The 15,466-nt window shown below is 43.9% G+C and overlaps 1 protein-coding gene across 10 annotated transcripts in view; it reads left to right on the top strand.

Annotated features, from left to right (window-relative positions):
* The window catches only part of LOC127582015 (retinoic acid receptor RXR-alpha-A), a 104,601-nt gene extending 90,948 nt beyond the window's left edge, over window positions 1-13,653 (top strand). For all 10 annotated transcript variants that reach the window (XM_052036940.1, XM_052036937.1, XM_052036939.1 and 7 more), the window contains 6 exons: window positions 2,096-2,265; window positions 3,915-4,044; window positions 7,041-7,173; window positions 7,527-7,618; window positions 9,943-10,048; window positions 10,728-13,653. In XM_052036940.1, the coding sequence (XP_051892900.1) occupies window positions 2,096-2,265; window positions 3,915-4,044; window positions 7,041-7,173; window positions 7,527-7,618; window positions 9,943-10,048; window positions 10,728-10,875 (779 nt within the window). In that variant the 3' untranslated portion in view covers window positions 10,876-13,653. The remainder of the gene's footprint in view (window positions 1-2,095; window positions 2,266-3,914; window positions 4,045-7,040; window positions 7,174-7,526; window positions 7,619-9,942; window positions 10,049-10,727) is intronic.
* The last annotated feature ends 1,813 nt before the right edge of the window (window positions 13,654-15,466 follow it).

The raw sequence follows: 15,466 nt of genomic DNA, 5'->3' as shown, positions 1-15,466 counted from the left end.
TCCCCTCAACCTCTTTTATCAATGATGCTAAATCTTTGTCCTCTGGTTGCAGTTCCTCTTGCCAGTGGAAGCAGTAACTTATTTACAGATTCTAAACTGTGATCAGTTGGACCACTCTGTTAAATTTCCCCATGACCTTCTCTGCTGTAAGGAAAGCAATCCTGATGTCTCCAGTTTCCACACATATTTGAAATCCCTGATCCCTGGTTGTGTTGTAGCAAATCTTCTGTGCAGTTTCCAAGGCCTTGATATCCTTCCCAAATTGTGGTATTTAGAATCAGATAATATACTTCAGTGGAGGCCTGACCAGAACAAATGAGGATCTAAAGCATTTTTTGCTTTTCTATCTTGTCTCTGTCTAGAGTTTAAGGATCCTTCACCTTCTTAACAGATTCTGAATTTTGAGTGTTTGCTTCCAGGGTTCTGTTTTTTTTTGCACCCCTTTTTAAAATTGAATTATCTAACTGGAATGGCTGCCATTGCAGAAATGTGCATTGTTAACATTACATTTCCTGCCAACAGAGAATGCAGTGGTTTTTCCTTGCAGTGCATACTGAGGGTTAGATAAGGGTCAGATCCATTTGATTAAAGCCTTCAACAGGGATAGTGAGAGGAGCACTACATTTTTTATTATTATTTTCATTTTTGAGTTCTGGGATTTGCTGGCAAGGCCAACAAATGTTGACCATCCTTGCGTGCTTTTGAGACGATTGTGGAGAGCTGCCACCTTGAACTGCTGCAGTTCTTCTGGTGAATGTATTCCCACTGTGCTGTTGAATGGGGAGTACCAGAATGTAGATCCCGGGATGATGAAGGGCTGACCATGTATTTCCAGGTTGGGATCTATGTGACTTGGAGTGGAACCTGTAGGTGGTGGTGTTTCCTCGTCCTTGGCAGTAGAGGCTGTGGGTTTGGGTGATGCGATTGTGGTAGATTAGAGTGCCTTTTACTCAGTGCCTTTTGTAGATGGTACACACGGTAGCCACTGTGCACTGGTAGAGGGGATGAAAGTTCAGGGTGATAGATGGGTACTGATCAAGTGGGTTGCTTTGTCCTGGATAGTGCCAGGCTTCTTGAGAGCTGTTGGCACTGCACAAATTCAGGCAAGGGGAGAGTGTTCCATCACGTTCCTAGCTTGTGCCTTGTATGTTGCTGGTGGAAAGGCCTTGGCATGCCAGGGGGTGAGTCACTTGGCCACAGAATACCGAGCTTCAGACCTGCTCATATAGCCACAGTATTTATGTGGCAGGTGCAGCTGAGTTCCTGGTATTGGTGACCTCCAGGACGTGGATGGTGGGAAACTTGGCAATGGTATTGCTTTTGAATGTCAAGGGTAGGTGGTTAGACTCTGTCTTGTAGGAGATGGTCATTGCCCTGTGTTGTGGATGTTGTGCAGGCTTGCCTCATATGGGTTGTTTCATTTCTGAGAAGTTGTGAATGGAATTGAACATTGTTCATTCATCTGCAAACATCCCCACTTATGACCATATGTCTCATATTTCCTTATAACATAGACGGAGGCCATTTGGTCTATTGAGTCTATGTTGGCTCTCAGAACATTGCCAACTGTCCCATTCAACACTCACTTGTTTTTACCAAGGCACCTTGATGCTACACTTGGTCAAATGCTGCCCTGATATTAAGGGCAGTCGCTCTTATCTCACCTCTAAAATTCAACCCTCAGTGCCTGCTTGTTGTTACTTCCCCTGGGTGAGGGAAGTGAGAAGTGGTCTGGGTTCCTCACCCTGATCGCTGTCCAGTAACTCCTGTTAATAGACCTGGGGGTTGAGGGCAAAATTGGGCTGGGTGATTCTACCTCACTTTCGTGAGTTGAATATGCTCACTGAAGGCTGCCTGGCAAATGTGGAACCCATAGCTCAGCACCAGGCAGTTCCTGCAAGGGGGAGAATATGGCAAGATAAAAGGAAAACTGCTTTGACAGAAACAAAACAACAGCCTGGGGTGTAAGGCAGGTGACCGAGGGTGGGGTTTCTGAAATGTCATTTCTATATGTAAGTTGTTTTCGCAGTCAAGAGGAGTTCTGTTGAGTGATGTTGAGTGGGACCCTCAACAGTTATCCCCCTTCTGCCTGCAGCTGTACAAGAGGAGAGACAGCGGGGTAAGGACAGGAATGAGAATGAGGTGGAATCAACGAGCAGTGCCAATGAGGACATGCCAGTGGAGAAGATAGTGGAGGCGGAACTGGCTGTAGAGCCCAAGACTGAGACTTACATCGATTCCAACCTTGGAATGGGCAGCAGCTCAGTGAGTACACGCATTGCACAGCACATATCATAGTCCCCGCATCATACTGCACCCCAGTAAATCCTGGGTCCTATAGGCACAGCAGCAAAAAAAAAATTCCAGTACTGAATGAGAATTTAATAAATTTCAAAACCAGAGCCTGTGTGATGTGGCAATGGCATAGACTCGATGGTCTCCTCCTGCACTATTGCGCTGCTATGATGTCAGAATAAATTCTAGGGTCTACACACAGCAACAGTAATCCCACTACAGGGGAGGTGTGCTAATAAATTCCAGTGACTGCATCTAAAGGAAATAAATTCCAGTGTCGCAGCAACACAGCAATAAGTTCTAGTTCCTGGAGACACAAGAGACCGCAGATGCTGGGATCTGGAGCAACAAACAAACTGCTGGAGGAGCAGCGGGTCTTGATCCAAAACACCGACAGTTCCCTTTTCCCCATGTATGCTGCTCAACCCGCTGAGTTCCTCCAGCAATTTGTTTTTTTTGCTTCAAGTTCTAGTCCCTAGTGGGTAGAACACTATGGTAATAAATTCCACTTTCCACTTTACATGACAAAGCAATTAATTTCTGTGTCTACATTGCAGGATAAACTTCAGTGCTTAGGCTGCAAGTAAACAAATACTGGTCCCTCACCACTGACATGGGATGCTAGCAAATCCCTGCACTTGCATTACAATAAATCCCAGTTTCTGCACCATATCTACCCCATTACTAAACAACACTCTGTCAATGATGCCAGTGATTTTGTGATATTGTATTGTACCAGATGGAGCATTAAATCAGAGCCCCATCTGCCCTCTCAGGAGGAAGTTAAACATACCATGCATTGTTCCAAGAAGAGCAAGGATGTTCTTCCAGGCAAATACATATTCCTCAATCAGCATTGCTAAAATGGATTATTGCTGGTCATTGCTATTTATAGAACCTGACTGCACATAAAGTGGTTATGTGGTTCCTTCATACAATAGAGAACAAGGAAGTTGAGAGGTGATCTAGTCAAGGTATTCAAAACCTTAGATTAGATACTTTCCCTCCCAGTATTTCTTTCATTGCCCTGCATGGTGCATTGGTTGTGGTGAGAACAAATGCTTAAGTTGGTGAATAAAGTGCCAATCAAATGGGCCACCTAGATGGTAAATGAAAATCAAAAAATCTGCAAATGCTGGAAATATGAAATAACAAACAGACAATGCCTGATAGACACTCAGTGGGTCATGTAGCATCAGTGGAAAGAGAATTAATGGAAAACCCTTCATCCATTGCTGTATGAATGCCGACATGGACCGGTTTCTGCCCTGTATACTGCACGCAATCAGTGATCAATAGCAAGGGTCCTCGACCTGAAAAATTGCCTCTGTTTCTCTTTTCACCAAAACTGCTTGATTTACTGAATATTTCCAGCCAACTTCTGTTTTGTTATTGAAGACCAAATTGAGTAGCTTTGCCATGTATTGGTTGAAAGTCAGAAAAGGCCGGAGAGGATGAATGGTCTTTTTCTGTTCCTCCCTGGAAAGTGAAAGGCAATTACAAAAGTACAACTTTTTTTTTCTTTATCATTTATTTTGAGTGCTCTTGGTCCTGCACTTTCAGGCATTCCAACCAAAGCTTGTGTGTTATCATGATCTTCTTTTCTCTTTCCTGGCCAGCCGAATGACCCAGTTACCAACATCTGTCAAGCAGCAGACAAGCAGCTTTTCACGCTGGTCGAGTGGGCCAAACGGATTCCACACTTCTCGGAGCTCCCATTGGACGACCAGGTTATCCTTTTGAGGGCAGGTAATGAGCATTTCTTCTTTGTCCAGTGCTGTTATCCCATTGATTGTACCAATCCACCCTAGCTCACCAATCCTGTAACTCGATAAACATAATAACCACCAACCCATTCTCTGGAATCTATTACCCTGAGCACATGAGCCCAAGTCACATCCCCACCATATTACTCCTTCAAGTGTACCATATTACCACCACCGCCGCCCCCCCCCCCCCCCCCCCCCAACACGCACACACACACCATGTATCACTAATGTACAGATTCATTCTATGTTATACCATTGAGTGTACCAGCACGTGTTGTGCTGTCCAGCTGTCTAGTACTGTTGCTGTGCTGTCACATTCATTGAAAGACCAAGCATCTTTCCTGGCTTGTTACTCATGGCCTGGACTATCATTATCATGTTTTGAAGAATGCATGTGACCAGAGGATACTGCTGGAGGATAATGTGTTTCACGGTCATAGAATCCATAGTCTAAGAAATGAATCCTTAAGAGCCCCACCCATTATCTTTTGTTCATTGATTATCACAGTAACCAGATATTGCTGCAAAACTTGCAACTCTTTTTCACATGTATTGTGCTGAATAGCTCTTCTCCTGCTTGAAATATTGTTCATTGCTTACACAGGGCTGTTTCTATACCGCATACACTTTCAGTCCAGCCAGTCCATGCTCCACGTGAGCCACTTCCTGTGTTTCCTCACCTAAATCTCTTCTCCCTTTTCTCTTAAATGATTGTCCATTCTCTTAAATGTACCTATACTATTCAGTTCCTTTTGGAAAGCAAGTTCCAGTCCTTAAGCAAAAGAATTTTCATCTGTATTCCCTTTTGGATTTCTTGGTGGCTATCTTATAGCAGTGACATCTGATTAGATTGTTCCCTACAAGTTGAAGCATCCTCTCTATAGCCACTCTATATATGAAGGGTTATATAATTTTAAAAGATCTTGGTTGGGTCATCATTGTTCTCAGCATGGATCTTGATTAAACAAATGAGAGCAGAAAGCTAGGCTGCTCCTTGTTGAATTCAAATAATTTCCCCCTGGAGTTTGTGTTGATTACGGGAGTTGGAGAGTAATTTCTCTATGTTTCTAAATGAAAGATTAAAGTCTGAATTATACTTAATGTAAAAGAAGATATCAACTTGCATTAATGTAGCACCCTTTAAGTGATTAAAACATCCTTGGGGCACTTTGCAGAAGTGTTATCTGGCTTCCCAATTTTAAAGTTCTCATTCTTGCCTCCAGATTTCTCTCAGTTGTTTGTTAATTCTTCTGTAAGTTGTCCTGAGGTATCTTATGACTTTAATAATGCTGTACAAATAATTGACAACATTTGATACTGAGTGACATTAGGAAATATTAGGACAGATGACTGAAAGCTTTTTTGTAGAGGTGTGTTATAAGATGCCTTATGGAGGAGATGAGATTCATTGGGGAATTTCATACCTTCCAGCAAGATTGAAAGTGCCATATGAATACAAATCTATGAATCGGTAGCATGAGTAAGCCTGTGTTGCCATTTAATAACATCGTGGCTAATCTGGCAGTAAGCTCAAATTTGCATTCCCATTGGCCTATAGTTACCTTTCACTCCCCTATCAAATACCTCCTTCCTCCTGCCTTAAAAATATGTAATGAGTATGCTTCTACTGGCCTTTTTGGAAGAGGATTCCAAAGACTCGCCACCCTCTGAGAGCAAAAATAAAATCACCTTTTCTGTCTTAAAAGGGTAATCTCTTATTTTTAAACAGTGACTTCCTAGTTCTAGATTCTCCCATAAGAGGCAAGATCTCCTTCATATCCACCTTGCCAGGAGCTTGTATGTTTTGGTCAAGTCCCCCCCAGTCTTCCAGACTCCAATGGTTACAAGCCAAGCTTATCCATCCTTTCTTCATAAAACAATCTGCCCATTCCAGGTATTGGTCTTACTTGAAGACCAATATTTTGGATATGATTCAATGAGGAAGTTTAACTGCACTTCATTGTATGGGTAGGAAATGTTCAAAGACCAGAATGGGACCCTCTTTCCCTCCATTCACTTGCTCACAGTGCAAGGACTCTGTCCTGTGACCCAAGATCGGAGTAAATTGTGACTCTGTTTTATATTACCAGTACCTCTAAGTTCAATGCTATTTGTTGAAGGAAAAGACTTAAACTGTCTCTTTTGAGGTGAGCCAGCCTCGGTGGGGAAGCGGGACAGCATCTGGGATTGGTGCAGTCGGACCCCCAAGGCTGAGTAGGTGGACACCTAGAATGCTAAAAATGATGTGATAAGATATCAGCAGGTAGTCATTCAGGGGCTTTGTATTGTGCAGACTAAACAAGTTGAGTAACAGAGGTGAGGATCCTTTTCAGTATTTATTCATTTTTCGGGATGTGGGTGGTACTTACTGCCCTTCTCTGGTCTGTCCCTAATTCCCCTTGAAAGGGAGATGGTGAGTTTAAACCTTGAACTGCTGCAGTCCTTCTGGTGGAGGTACTCCCATAGTGCTCTTGGTAAAAAGGCCAAGGGCAGCAGGTGCATGGGAACAGCATTGCCTGTAGATTCTCCTTTGAGTAGCATACTATCCCAATTTGGAAGTACATCACCGGTCCTTCACTGTCATCGAACCTATACCCTGGAACTCCCTACTCACTGGTAGAGTTTGCTAGTTTTGAGTAGTGCAGTCAAAGTAGGCTATGGCACTAACTACGAGTAGGCAACGCAACCATGGTGACAGTGGTGGATGATGCTGAATGGGGTGTCACGTAGGCAGCTTTGTCCTGGATGGCGTTGAGATCCCAGACTGTTGTTGGAGCAGCACTCGTTCAGAAAGGTGGGGACTATTCCATTGTGTTCTTGTGCCTTGGAAATGATGGAAAGCTTTGGGAGTCACTTCAGGATATCCAGCCTTTAGCTTCTCTTATCTGTAGGAGTTTTTGTGAAAAGCTGCCTGCAGTGCGGAAGGTCTGCAATCTACCTTCATTATTTAATGGATTCCTGCTATTATGCCTGCAGGCTGGAATGAGCTGCTCATCGCTTCATTCTCTCATCGTTCCATCGCCGTGAAAGATGGGATCCTGCTGGCGACTGGTCTCCATGTCCATCGGAACAGTGCACACAGTGCGGGAGTGGGAGCCATCTTTGACAGGTGAGCACTTCAGTCACCTGACCTGGGAGGGTGGTGGCTGTTGCAGTCTTGCAGGGTCAGAGGTGGCCCTTAGTATGAACATAGGGAAAGGGCTTTTAAAATTATCTGCAGTTGGTAGGGTAGGAGATTGGAGAGTGGAAATTGGGCCGGAGGAGGATGTAGGGAGAGGACTGGAAGCGAAGAAGCAGAATGTGTCTGTAATATTGAGATGTGCAATTTGAAAGTTATTTATTCTGTTTTGGAGAGTCTCAAAGTGGAGTTATTGAGCAATTGGATTCCTCAGGCTGGTGTTGAAATGACTGGATGAAGCCATCTCTGTCTTTTATCCAACCTGTAATGCCTTTTTTTTCCAGGGTTCTGACAGAGCTTGTTTCTAAAATGCGAGATATGCAAATGGACAAGACAGAGCTGGGCTGTCTGCGAGCTATCGTGCTCTTCAACCCAGGTAAGGGTCAACAATATACAAGTCCCGTTGTTGCTCTTCTCCTGGGGTGTCTGCACTCTGGATTTAACCTCCCTTCTACAAGGGGCTGCCTGAACAACCTTGTAGCCTAGTCTTTATTTTATTGACATTATTATTACTTTACTATATTCTAAAATAGTAAAACAAAAATTAAATACTTTAACTTGTACTTTCAGAGAAATGTGAATTTGAACCCCTTATGGCTGTGTTAGTTGCACTCTATCTTTCCATGAATACTCAGCTATGGCTCTTGCCTCTGAGTCAGAAGGCTGCAGATTTAAGCCCATCCCCAGGGTGAACCTAATCCAGACTGAAATTCTGCAGTAAAGTACTGAGAGAATATTGAAATAAAAATAAATTTGCTAGAGTTATTCAGGCTGACCTTGTGTGCTGGCTGTGTGGAGTTTACACATTTCCCTGTGACTATGTGGGTTTCTGCTGATTTCATCCCAAAGGTGGTGTGGTAGGATTTGCCATTGTAAGTTACTCCTTAGTGTAGCTAAATGGCAAAAGAACCAAGGAGGGGTGTTTGATAAACATGAGGGAGAATAAGTTGCAGGGCTATAGAAGGAACAGGAACGGGAATGGGACTGATGAATCAGATGGGCTGATGAAGCATGTGATGCAGCATCTATATAAAGAGAAGTGGAATAAACATTTCAGTGACATTGCATTAAAACAAGAAAGTTTAAAAATAATAAGTGTTTTAAGGTGCAGACAAAGGGAAGCATGGTGGAGAGAACACAATGACAGGTCTGTCTCAGAGTGGAAACCAAGAGAATGTTGGATGACATATTGTGGTCTTGTCAGTTGAAGGTGGGTGGTAAAGGTTAGTGAACAACAGTGTTTTGGTGGAGATCTAAATGGAGAGAGATAAAACAAATCTGAAGTTCTGAAATACCTCAGGAGCTGAAGGGAGAGAAACTGAATGTCAAAATGTAAGGTACACGGTTAAAATGACTGATCATCTAATATTGTTGAATTCAATTTGTTGCAATGAATTGTATCTGCCATGGGTCTGCCCATTCTGACTGTTCGACTAACATTATCCAAACCAATTCCTTTACTCTGATTAACCTCTTAAATTGTTCTTCCTCCCTTGTTCATTGATATTGTCATTAACACTGCCATTTGTAAAAATATTCATCTAGGCTCTCTTTTGTCTATTTACTCTAATTTCTCCTTCATTCCTGTGACTTAATACTACCTTTTTATATTTATAAAAGCCCCATCTATTTCCTTACCAGATTTTTTTCCATTTCCTTCTCTAACTTCTCACCTCTCTCCTGCATCTTTGGTTGACTAATGATGAATTATATCAAAGGACACAGAATTAACAGTGTTTGCAAAAGAATCAAGTGGGAAATTAAGGGGGAAAAAACACTGAATTGTTGTAACCTAGAGTATGTTGCTTAAGGGGAACAGAAGCAGAATCAATAGTAACTTTTGACAATATGCTCAAAGGGGACTTGTTTTTAGAATTAGGGGTAAAGAACAGGAGGTAAATCTGATTAATTGGATAGCTGTGTCAAAAGCCGACATGAGCATGATGAAACAAATGGTGCTTCTTGTTGGATCACTCTCATTCTGATTTTCAAGTTTTTTTTGGCTCTAACTTGATTGCAAGTCTCTCATTAAATGTTAGTGCACGATTCTTCTTATTTATGCACATTTGTTCATACATTCCTTTTCCTATTTATTTCTCCCTGGCTTATAGGGAAGGATTTCAATGCTGGACTGCTTGCTAACATCTGAGCCCATGAATTTTCCTAAATCCCTGATTATTTCACACAATTTTGCCTTAATGAGCAGTTAATGTTGCTATCCTTTTATCTTCACATGTTGAGTCCCACTGTACTGTGGTGAATATTTCTTCACTCATCTATTCTCTCACAAGGCCTTTGCCGCATTTGTTTCCCAGAACTAAATGAATTGCTCTCGCACTGAAAATGTGCTGACCTGAGAAATAAACTTGAAAACTTTCTTAAGACTTTTCCACACTTTGGCCCCAGCTATTGCTGCCTTTCCAATCAATTAAGTAGTTGTTAGAGTCACTTAAAAATTATTCACATATACAATGTTCAGCCAGCAATATGAATTCAATAAAGTTGGGTGTAACTGGGCACCAAGTGCACACAGCATGACGTTGCAGTTGTTTAGACTTGTGCATTCACAGTGATGACAGGTGTCTGTATCTCTCTCCGGACCTTCTGATGGCACAGAACTGCTTGTCGCCCATTTCAGTTCCCACAAGCTGCAATGAAAAAGCACTTGGGGGTAATTATGTGACCCTCCATTTCTTGCAGATGCCAAAGGCCTGTCCAATCCTGGGGAAGTGGAGGCCCTCCGTGAGAAAGTGTATGCATCCCTGGAAGGATACTGCAAACAGAAATACCCAGAACAGCCTGGCAGGTAATTTGTGTGGAGCACTGTACAGTACTGCTGAAATGGTTTGTGTCAAATCCTGATACTGTGTGTGGTCTTACCTTTTATTTACATTGGTTCTGATCATATTACTACAGTTTTTGAGAATTCATGCCCTCCCTGGGGGACGGGTCCCACACACGCCGGCCCTCCCTGGGGGACGGGTCCCACACACACTGGGGTGTAGATACCATGTCTGCTCAATTTCCCTAGAGTATGGGCTTCTCTGTCCATTGCTGGACTTTGTTCCTCTACTGTTGTTTCATGGAGGATAGTACCACTGTGATCAATCATTGGTTCACCTCATTTGACTTATTTGCTGCTGATTGGGAACTGGGACCATGGCTACAGTTGTAACCCCCGCCCCCCCACCACCACCCAACCCCTGTGTACTGACACTGAGGCCAACATTAGCCATTTCTTGCCATTCTGGTGAGGGGGGGGTTGGTGTTGGGAGGTGGGGGGGGGGGGGCCTGAATTACATGGTCTTAAACTGGAGTTGGCACTGGGGCCACTATGTTCTATGCAGTTCTGTTGCTCGGACGCTTCAACGCTGAGGAACTGAGGCACAGCTGAGCCGGCATCACCAGCTCTGCACTGTGTTTTGTGTGCTAGTGCTTGCCATGCCTCTGCACCAATTCTGAAACCATCCTTTGTTGCCGGACAGGTTTGCCAAGCTCCTTCTGCGGTTACCGGCTCTCCGTTCTATCGGACTGAAATGCCTGGAGCACCTTTTCTTCTTCAAGCTGATTGGCGACACGCCCATTGACACTTTCCTCATGGAGATGCTGGAAGCTCCTCATCAGATGACCTAAGTGGGCTGTGGGCAGACAGAAAACTGCAGCCCAGGAACAGATTTGCCATCCTTTTTGTACAGGCTCGGTGCAAAAATCCTTGGCCTCCCCTCTGCATTTACAGCCCCCGCCCCCATCCCTTGCATCCCACCCTCAACTGTAATTCCTCATTAATGAGATGAGAAAGGAATAATTTTCTTTTTATATACACTCTGCATCAATCTCTGGGTCTGTGACGAATTGCTTGTTGAGATGATCTACGGTATCTGTGTGTACATGTGTCCGCACGCACCCTGACTCTTCCCTAAGTGCAGCAGAGGCTTCATTTAACTTGGATCTCGTTCCTGGTTTGTGTTGGCATGTGAGGTAGTCTCAAGGGATTGGTCTTGTCGACATCTACACGGATTTGTCAGCGCTGGAAGTTGGACTTCGAAGAACTCTGGGTGGCCTCCATTCCCAATATGAAGTTCTCTGGTGAAGGTGTGAAGCAAGATGGAATTTGGCCTCCTCTGAATCTGCCCTCTCACTAGTTTAGTTGCAAATTCTCCCAACTGGGCTCTCGCAAGCTGCACACTGATTGTTTCCGTCTCTGCTTTCTCACTGAGCTGGCTGGAGCGATGTGGCTAATAAACAGAGCATGTTTACACGTTCCATATCCGTGTAGAACCCAGAGCAGTTCTCAATCTCGCACTTGGTCTGCCGACTGAATGTCTCATGGAATACTTTATGGCCTTTGTTAATTTTTGGATTAATCAGAACAAAACAACCTTGCTCCAATATGATCTCGGCCGTATGGCAGGCGGATATTCAGCACAAAACTCCGTGCTTCAAGCCGGTTATGACATCAGTGAAATAATCGTCTACAATGCATGATTGAGTTACACGGCCTCATCAGCACCCTCCTCCTGAGCTGCCAAGAATGGATTGGTGCATTCGGGATGTCTTGTTGCCCATTCTACCCAGTCCAGTCTGTGAATATTGGGTGGGTTTGGGGCTTTTGCATCCTGAAGATTCTTTGCTGCTAAGGAAAACATTCAAATAATGAGTAAAGGTCAAGCCTGAATACAACGTGACCGGGTAAAAGGAGTTTGGTTTTAAAAATTAAGGAGCTCAAATGTTCAATCTGCACTTAAACTGATCAGTGCCACTCTTCCCAAGCACATGCCTCTTGTCCTCCACACTAATACTAATCCTCCCTCTCCTCCTCCGTTCCCCCCCTTCCTCGCTGCCCTCTTTCTCACCTCTCTATTCCTCACCTCCCTCTCCTCCCTGCTTTGTACTCTCCAGCCCTCCCCTTCCTTTCTCCTCAGAGTCTAGGGGTCGGAGAAGAGTTTTACCTATCAGAGGTTCACGCGGATTGGCCTTGATCAGCTCCTGACTATTTTTCCAAACCATGGATAACTGGAGTTTAAACCTCATTTAACTATATCCCTGTCTTCAGCTCCTCACTCTCCTCCGTTCTGCCCACGTTCCTTGTGGGTTGTGGTATTCATCTTTGTACACGGGTTCTCTCCAGTGCTGTCCTGATTTGGTCTTTGTGTTCTTTATTTTACTTCAAATCTGAATTTTAACCTGAAATATAAATATTTTAAGTACAGCAATTTTGTAAAAAAAAGTTAAAAATTGCATTTTAAACTGTTGCAAGCACAGAAAGTTATGCAATAAATGGAGGCGCTCACACCAGACCACTCTCGAAACACAGCCACAGGGCAGGAGCACAGTGGAAGGGGAGCTTGCCAGGAGTCTCTGTTCCTGGAGAATTTACTCAGGATACAGACATTCTCTTCAGCTCATCTCTTCCCTTTCCTCATTTCGTCATCCGTACTGTGTATCACTTTGTTTAATCTCATTTTGTCAATCATATCAAAGTTTATAGTCATCTTTACAGTTCTCCCCATCTCTCATTGTCTCCCTTTATCTTTCTATCTGCCTTTCTCTCTTGTTCGTTTTTCAGTCCCTTTATATGTGTGTGTGCGCGCGCGCGTGTTGCACACTTTTTGCTTCTGTGTGTAAGTATCTTTCCTTCACCATTTTTCTCCTAGTCTCTATCCATCTGTATGTTTGTTCATCTCTCTTCACCCCCACAATACGAGTCTTGGTCTCACTTGTCCTCTCAGCCTTCTCCCCTCCCTGGTGATCAGAGCTGTACTGATGGGTGTGCCCATTCTTGTGGTCAGTCAGTTTTGAGATGTGATGGTGATCAGTCTGTGTTGACACTACGAACACTTGCTGAAAAACAAAAAAAAGAGAAGAAAAATGTCTACAGAAATCTATTTTTGTATAAATGAAACTTTATCCCTTTTGTTAGATTGAATTTCACTGAATTAATGTAAATGTTAATACTTTAATAGTCTGCAGGGTGGAAGCAAGTGTTCCTGGGACCATTCGGGACTTTGAGCTGAATTGTTCCCTGTGTAATTTGACAGATTTGCTTTTAATTTTCAATCAGTGGCATCTGAATATCCATCGTGTTCCAGTATTGTCCGAATGCCAGTCTTCGCATTCTACCACAATATAATTCACTCTGGTTACTGACTCATGTCTGATTTCCCAGGAGTTTCTGCTCTGAGCTGCTGGGCTTTTGTTGCTGAGAGGAGAAACTCTGGGGGTTTTCAGATTGGTCCCTGGAGGTGTCGGTGTAAACAGTGCAGGTAATATCCTGTCCTGATCCAGACAGACAGCAGTTTATGGGGCAGGGTCTCTCAGGCCCTCACTCAGATCAGGGCGCCCTGTGATTGCAACCATTTCAATTTAAATTTGTTTCTGTGTTCAATGTAATAAAATGTTCCCTGTACCCTACCCTGTGTTCAGCTTTTGTCATGTTTTTATTGGTATTGGTTTATTATTGTCACTTGTACCGAGGTACAGTGAAAAGCTTGTCTTACAAACCGATCGTACAGGTCAATTCATTACACGGTGCAGTTACATTGAGTCAGTACAGAGTGCATTGATGTAGTACAGGTAAAAACAATAACAATAACCACTGGTTTGGGTCTGGCTGAATATACTGGAGTTCTGAAGGACAAGGGGTACTCTCATTGACACACACAAGACTCTGGGAGGAATTGACAGGGTAGATGCCAACAGTCTGTCCCCTCCAGTTGTAGGGTCCAGAATGAGGGGTTGTCATCTCAGAGTGAAGGTTTGACCATTTGGAGCTGAGAATGAAGATCTTTGAACTCTACCTTGGGCTGCCCAGATGTTGAGCATGTTCAAAGGTGAGATAGACTTTTAGCTGCTTACAGAATTGGGGATATGGGAATCGGGTGAGGTAGTGATCTTGAACCAAGGAGTCAGATGTGATCTTATAAAATGTTAGAGTGGGCTGGAGGGGCTGTTGGCTGCCGCTCCTTCTGTTTTGTGAGAGTGGTAAAACTAGATTCAGTGGCAGCTTTCAAGTAGAAATTGGTAAATCATTGAAGGAATAAGATCTGCAGGACTACCAGTAAAGACAAGGGGAACTGAATTAATTCAGCAGCTTTACCAAAGAGCTAGCACAGGCAAAGTGGACTGAGTGGCCTCCTATGCTGTGTGCTTCTGTGGTTTAACATAGTAGATTTGGTAAGGATTGGGTGAGTTATTGGCCAGTGGTTGACATCTGTGGCCCTCTCACAAGGAATACTTGGCCCAGTTTTGTTTTCAAAGCTGCGTCCTTTAGTGAAATTCAGCTCGTTACCTTGGTGGTCAGGGGGTGAGGTGGTTGACTTCACTGAGCACAAGGTGCCAGTCGACAGCTTGTTCCACCCTGGGCATCATTCCTTGAACCATCTCTCCTCCCTGCCTCCCTTTCACTAAAAATGTCCAAGCCCTCATTTACAGATAACCCTCTCACTCAGATACTCCGCCACCTGCTTTCGCTCCCATTTTCTTTGAGATCCTTTCTCTTGCCTGGAATTGCCCTGGCATGTCTTATGTCGAAAAGCGGGACAATTCCAGTTCCATCCATGGGGCAAAGGAGCCGATGCCATCGATCTTCAGTCACCCAGAGCCTGCCGACTGGCACTCATTCTGGGTTCCACCAGGACCACTTGACTCCAGGTCGCACAGAGCAAACAATCCGAATTCCAGAGTGGACGTGACATTCTCCGACGTTCAGCAACATGAAAGTAGCATTTGACCACAGCACCAGGAAGCTGCAGTAAAACTCCTTTCAGCGGCAATCAGGAACCCCCATTGGCTGGAGATGTGTCAGTGCAAAGGAAGACGGTTGTGTTTGGTCAAGTCCCCTGGACAGTGTTGCAGGAGCCTTGGGGCCGTGTCCTAGAATCAACCACCGACAGCTGATTCAATAATCCTCCATTGTGGGTTGGAACTATTGATTTTTGCTTGAGATTTCATTGTGTTCTGTCCCTCAGCAGCTCCCCAAATAACGAAAAAGGCTGTCTCCATGTGTGCAAGACATGGACCACATGGAGAAGACTTACAATTACCTTGTGGATTGATTGAGAAAGCTAGTGTTGATCTGTAAAGGCAAATTGAGTCTAAACAAACTTTATAGCTTTGTTTTGAAGTAACAGGATTGATAAGAGAAAAGCAAAAAACATTACAGATGCTGGAAATCTGAAGTAAGAACTGGAAAATGCCAGAGGATACTGAGGGTCGATGAGGGAAA

The sequence above is a fragment of the Pristis pectinata genome, chromosome 23 (assembly GCF_009764475.1).
Source record: "Pristis pectinata isolate sPriPec2 chromosome 23, sPriPec2.1.pri, whole genome shotgun sequence".
Taxonomy (NCBI): domain Eukaryota; kingdom Metazoa; phylum Chordata; class Chondrichthyes; order Rhinopristiformes; family Pristidae; genus Pristis; species Pristis pectinata.
Note: the sequence above shows the minus strand (reverse complement) of the source record. Positions and strands in the feature narration are given on the sequence as shown.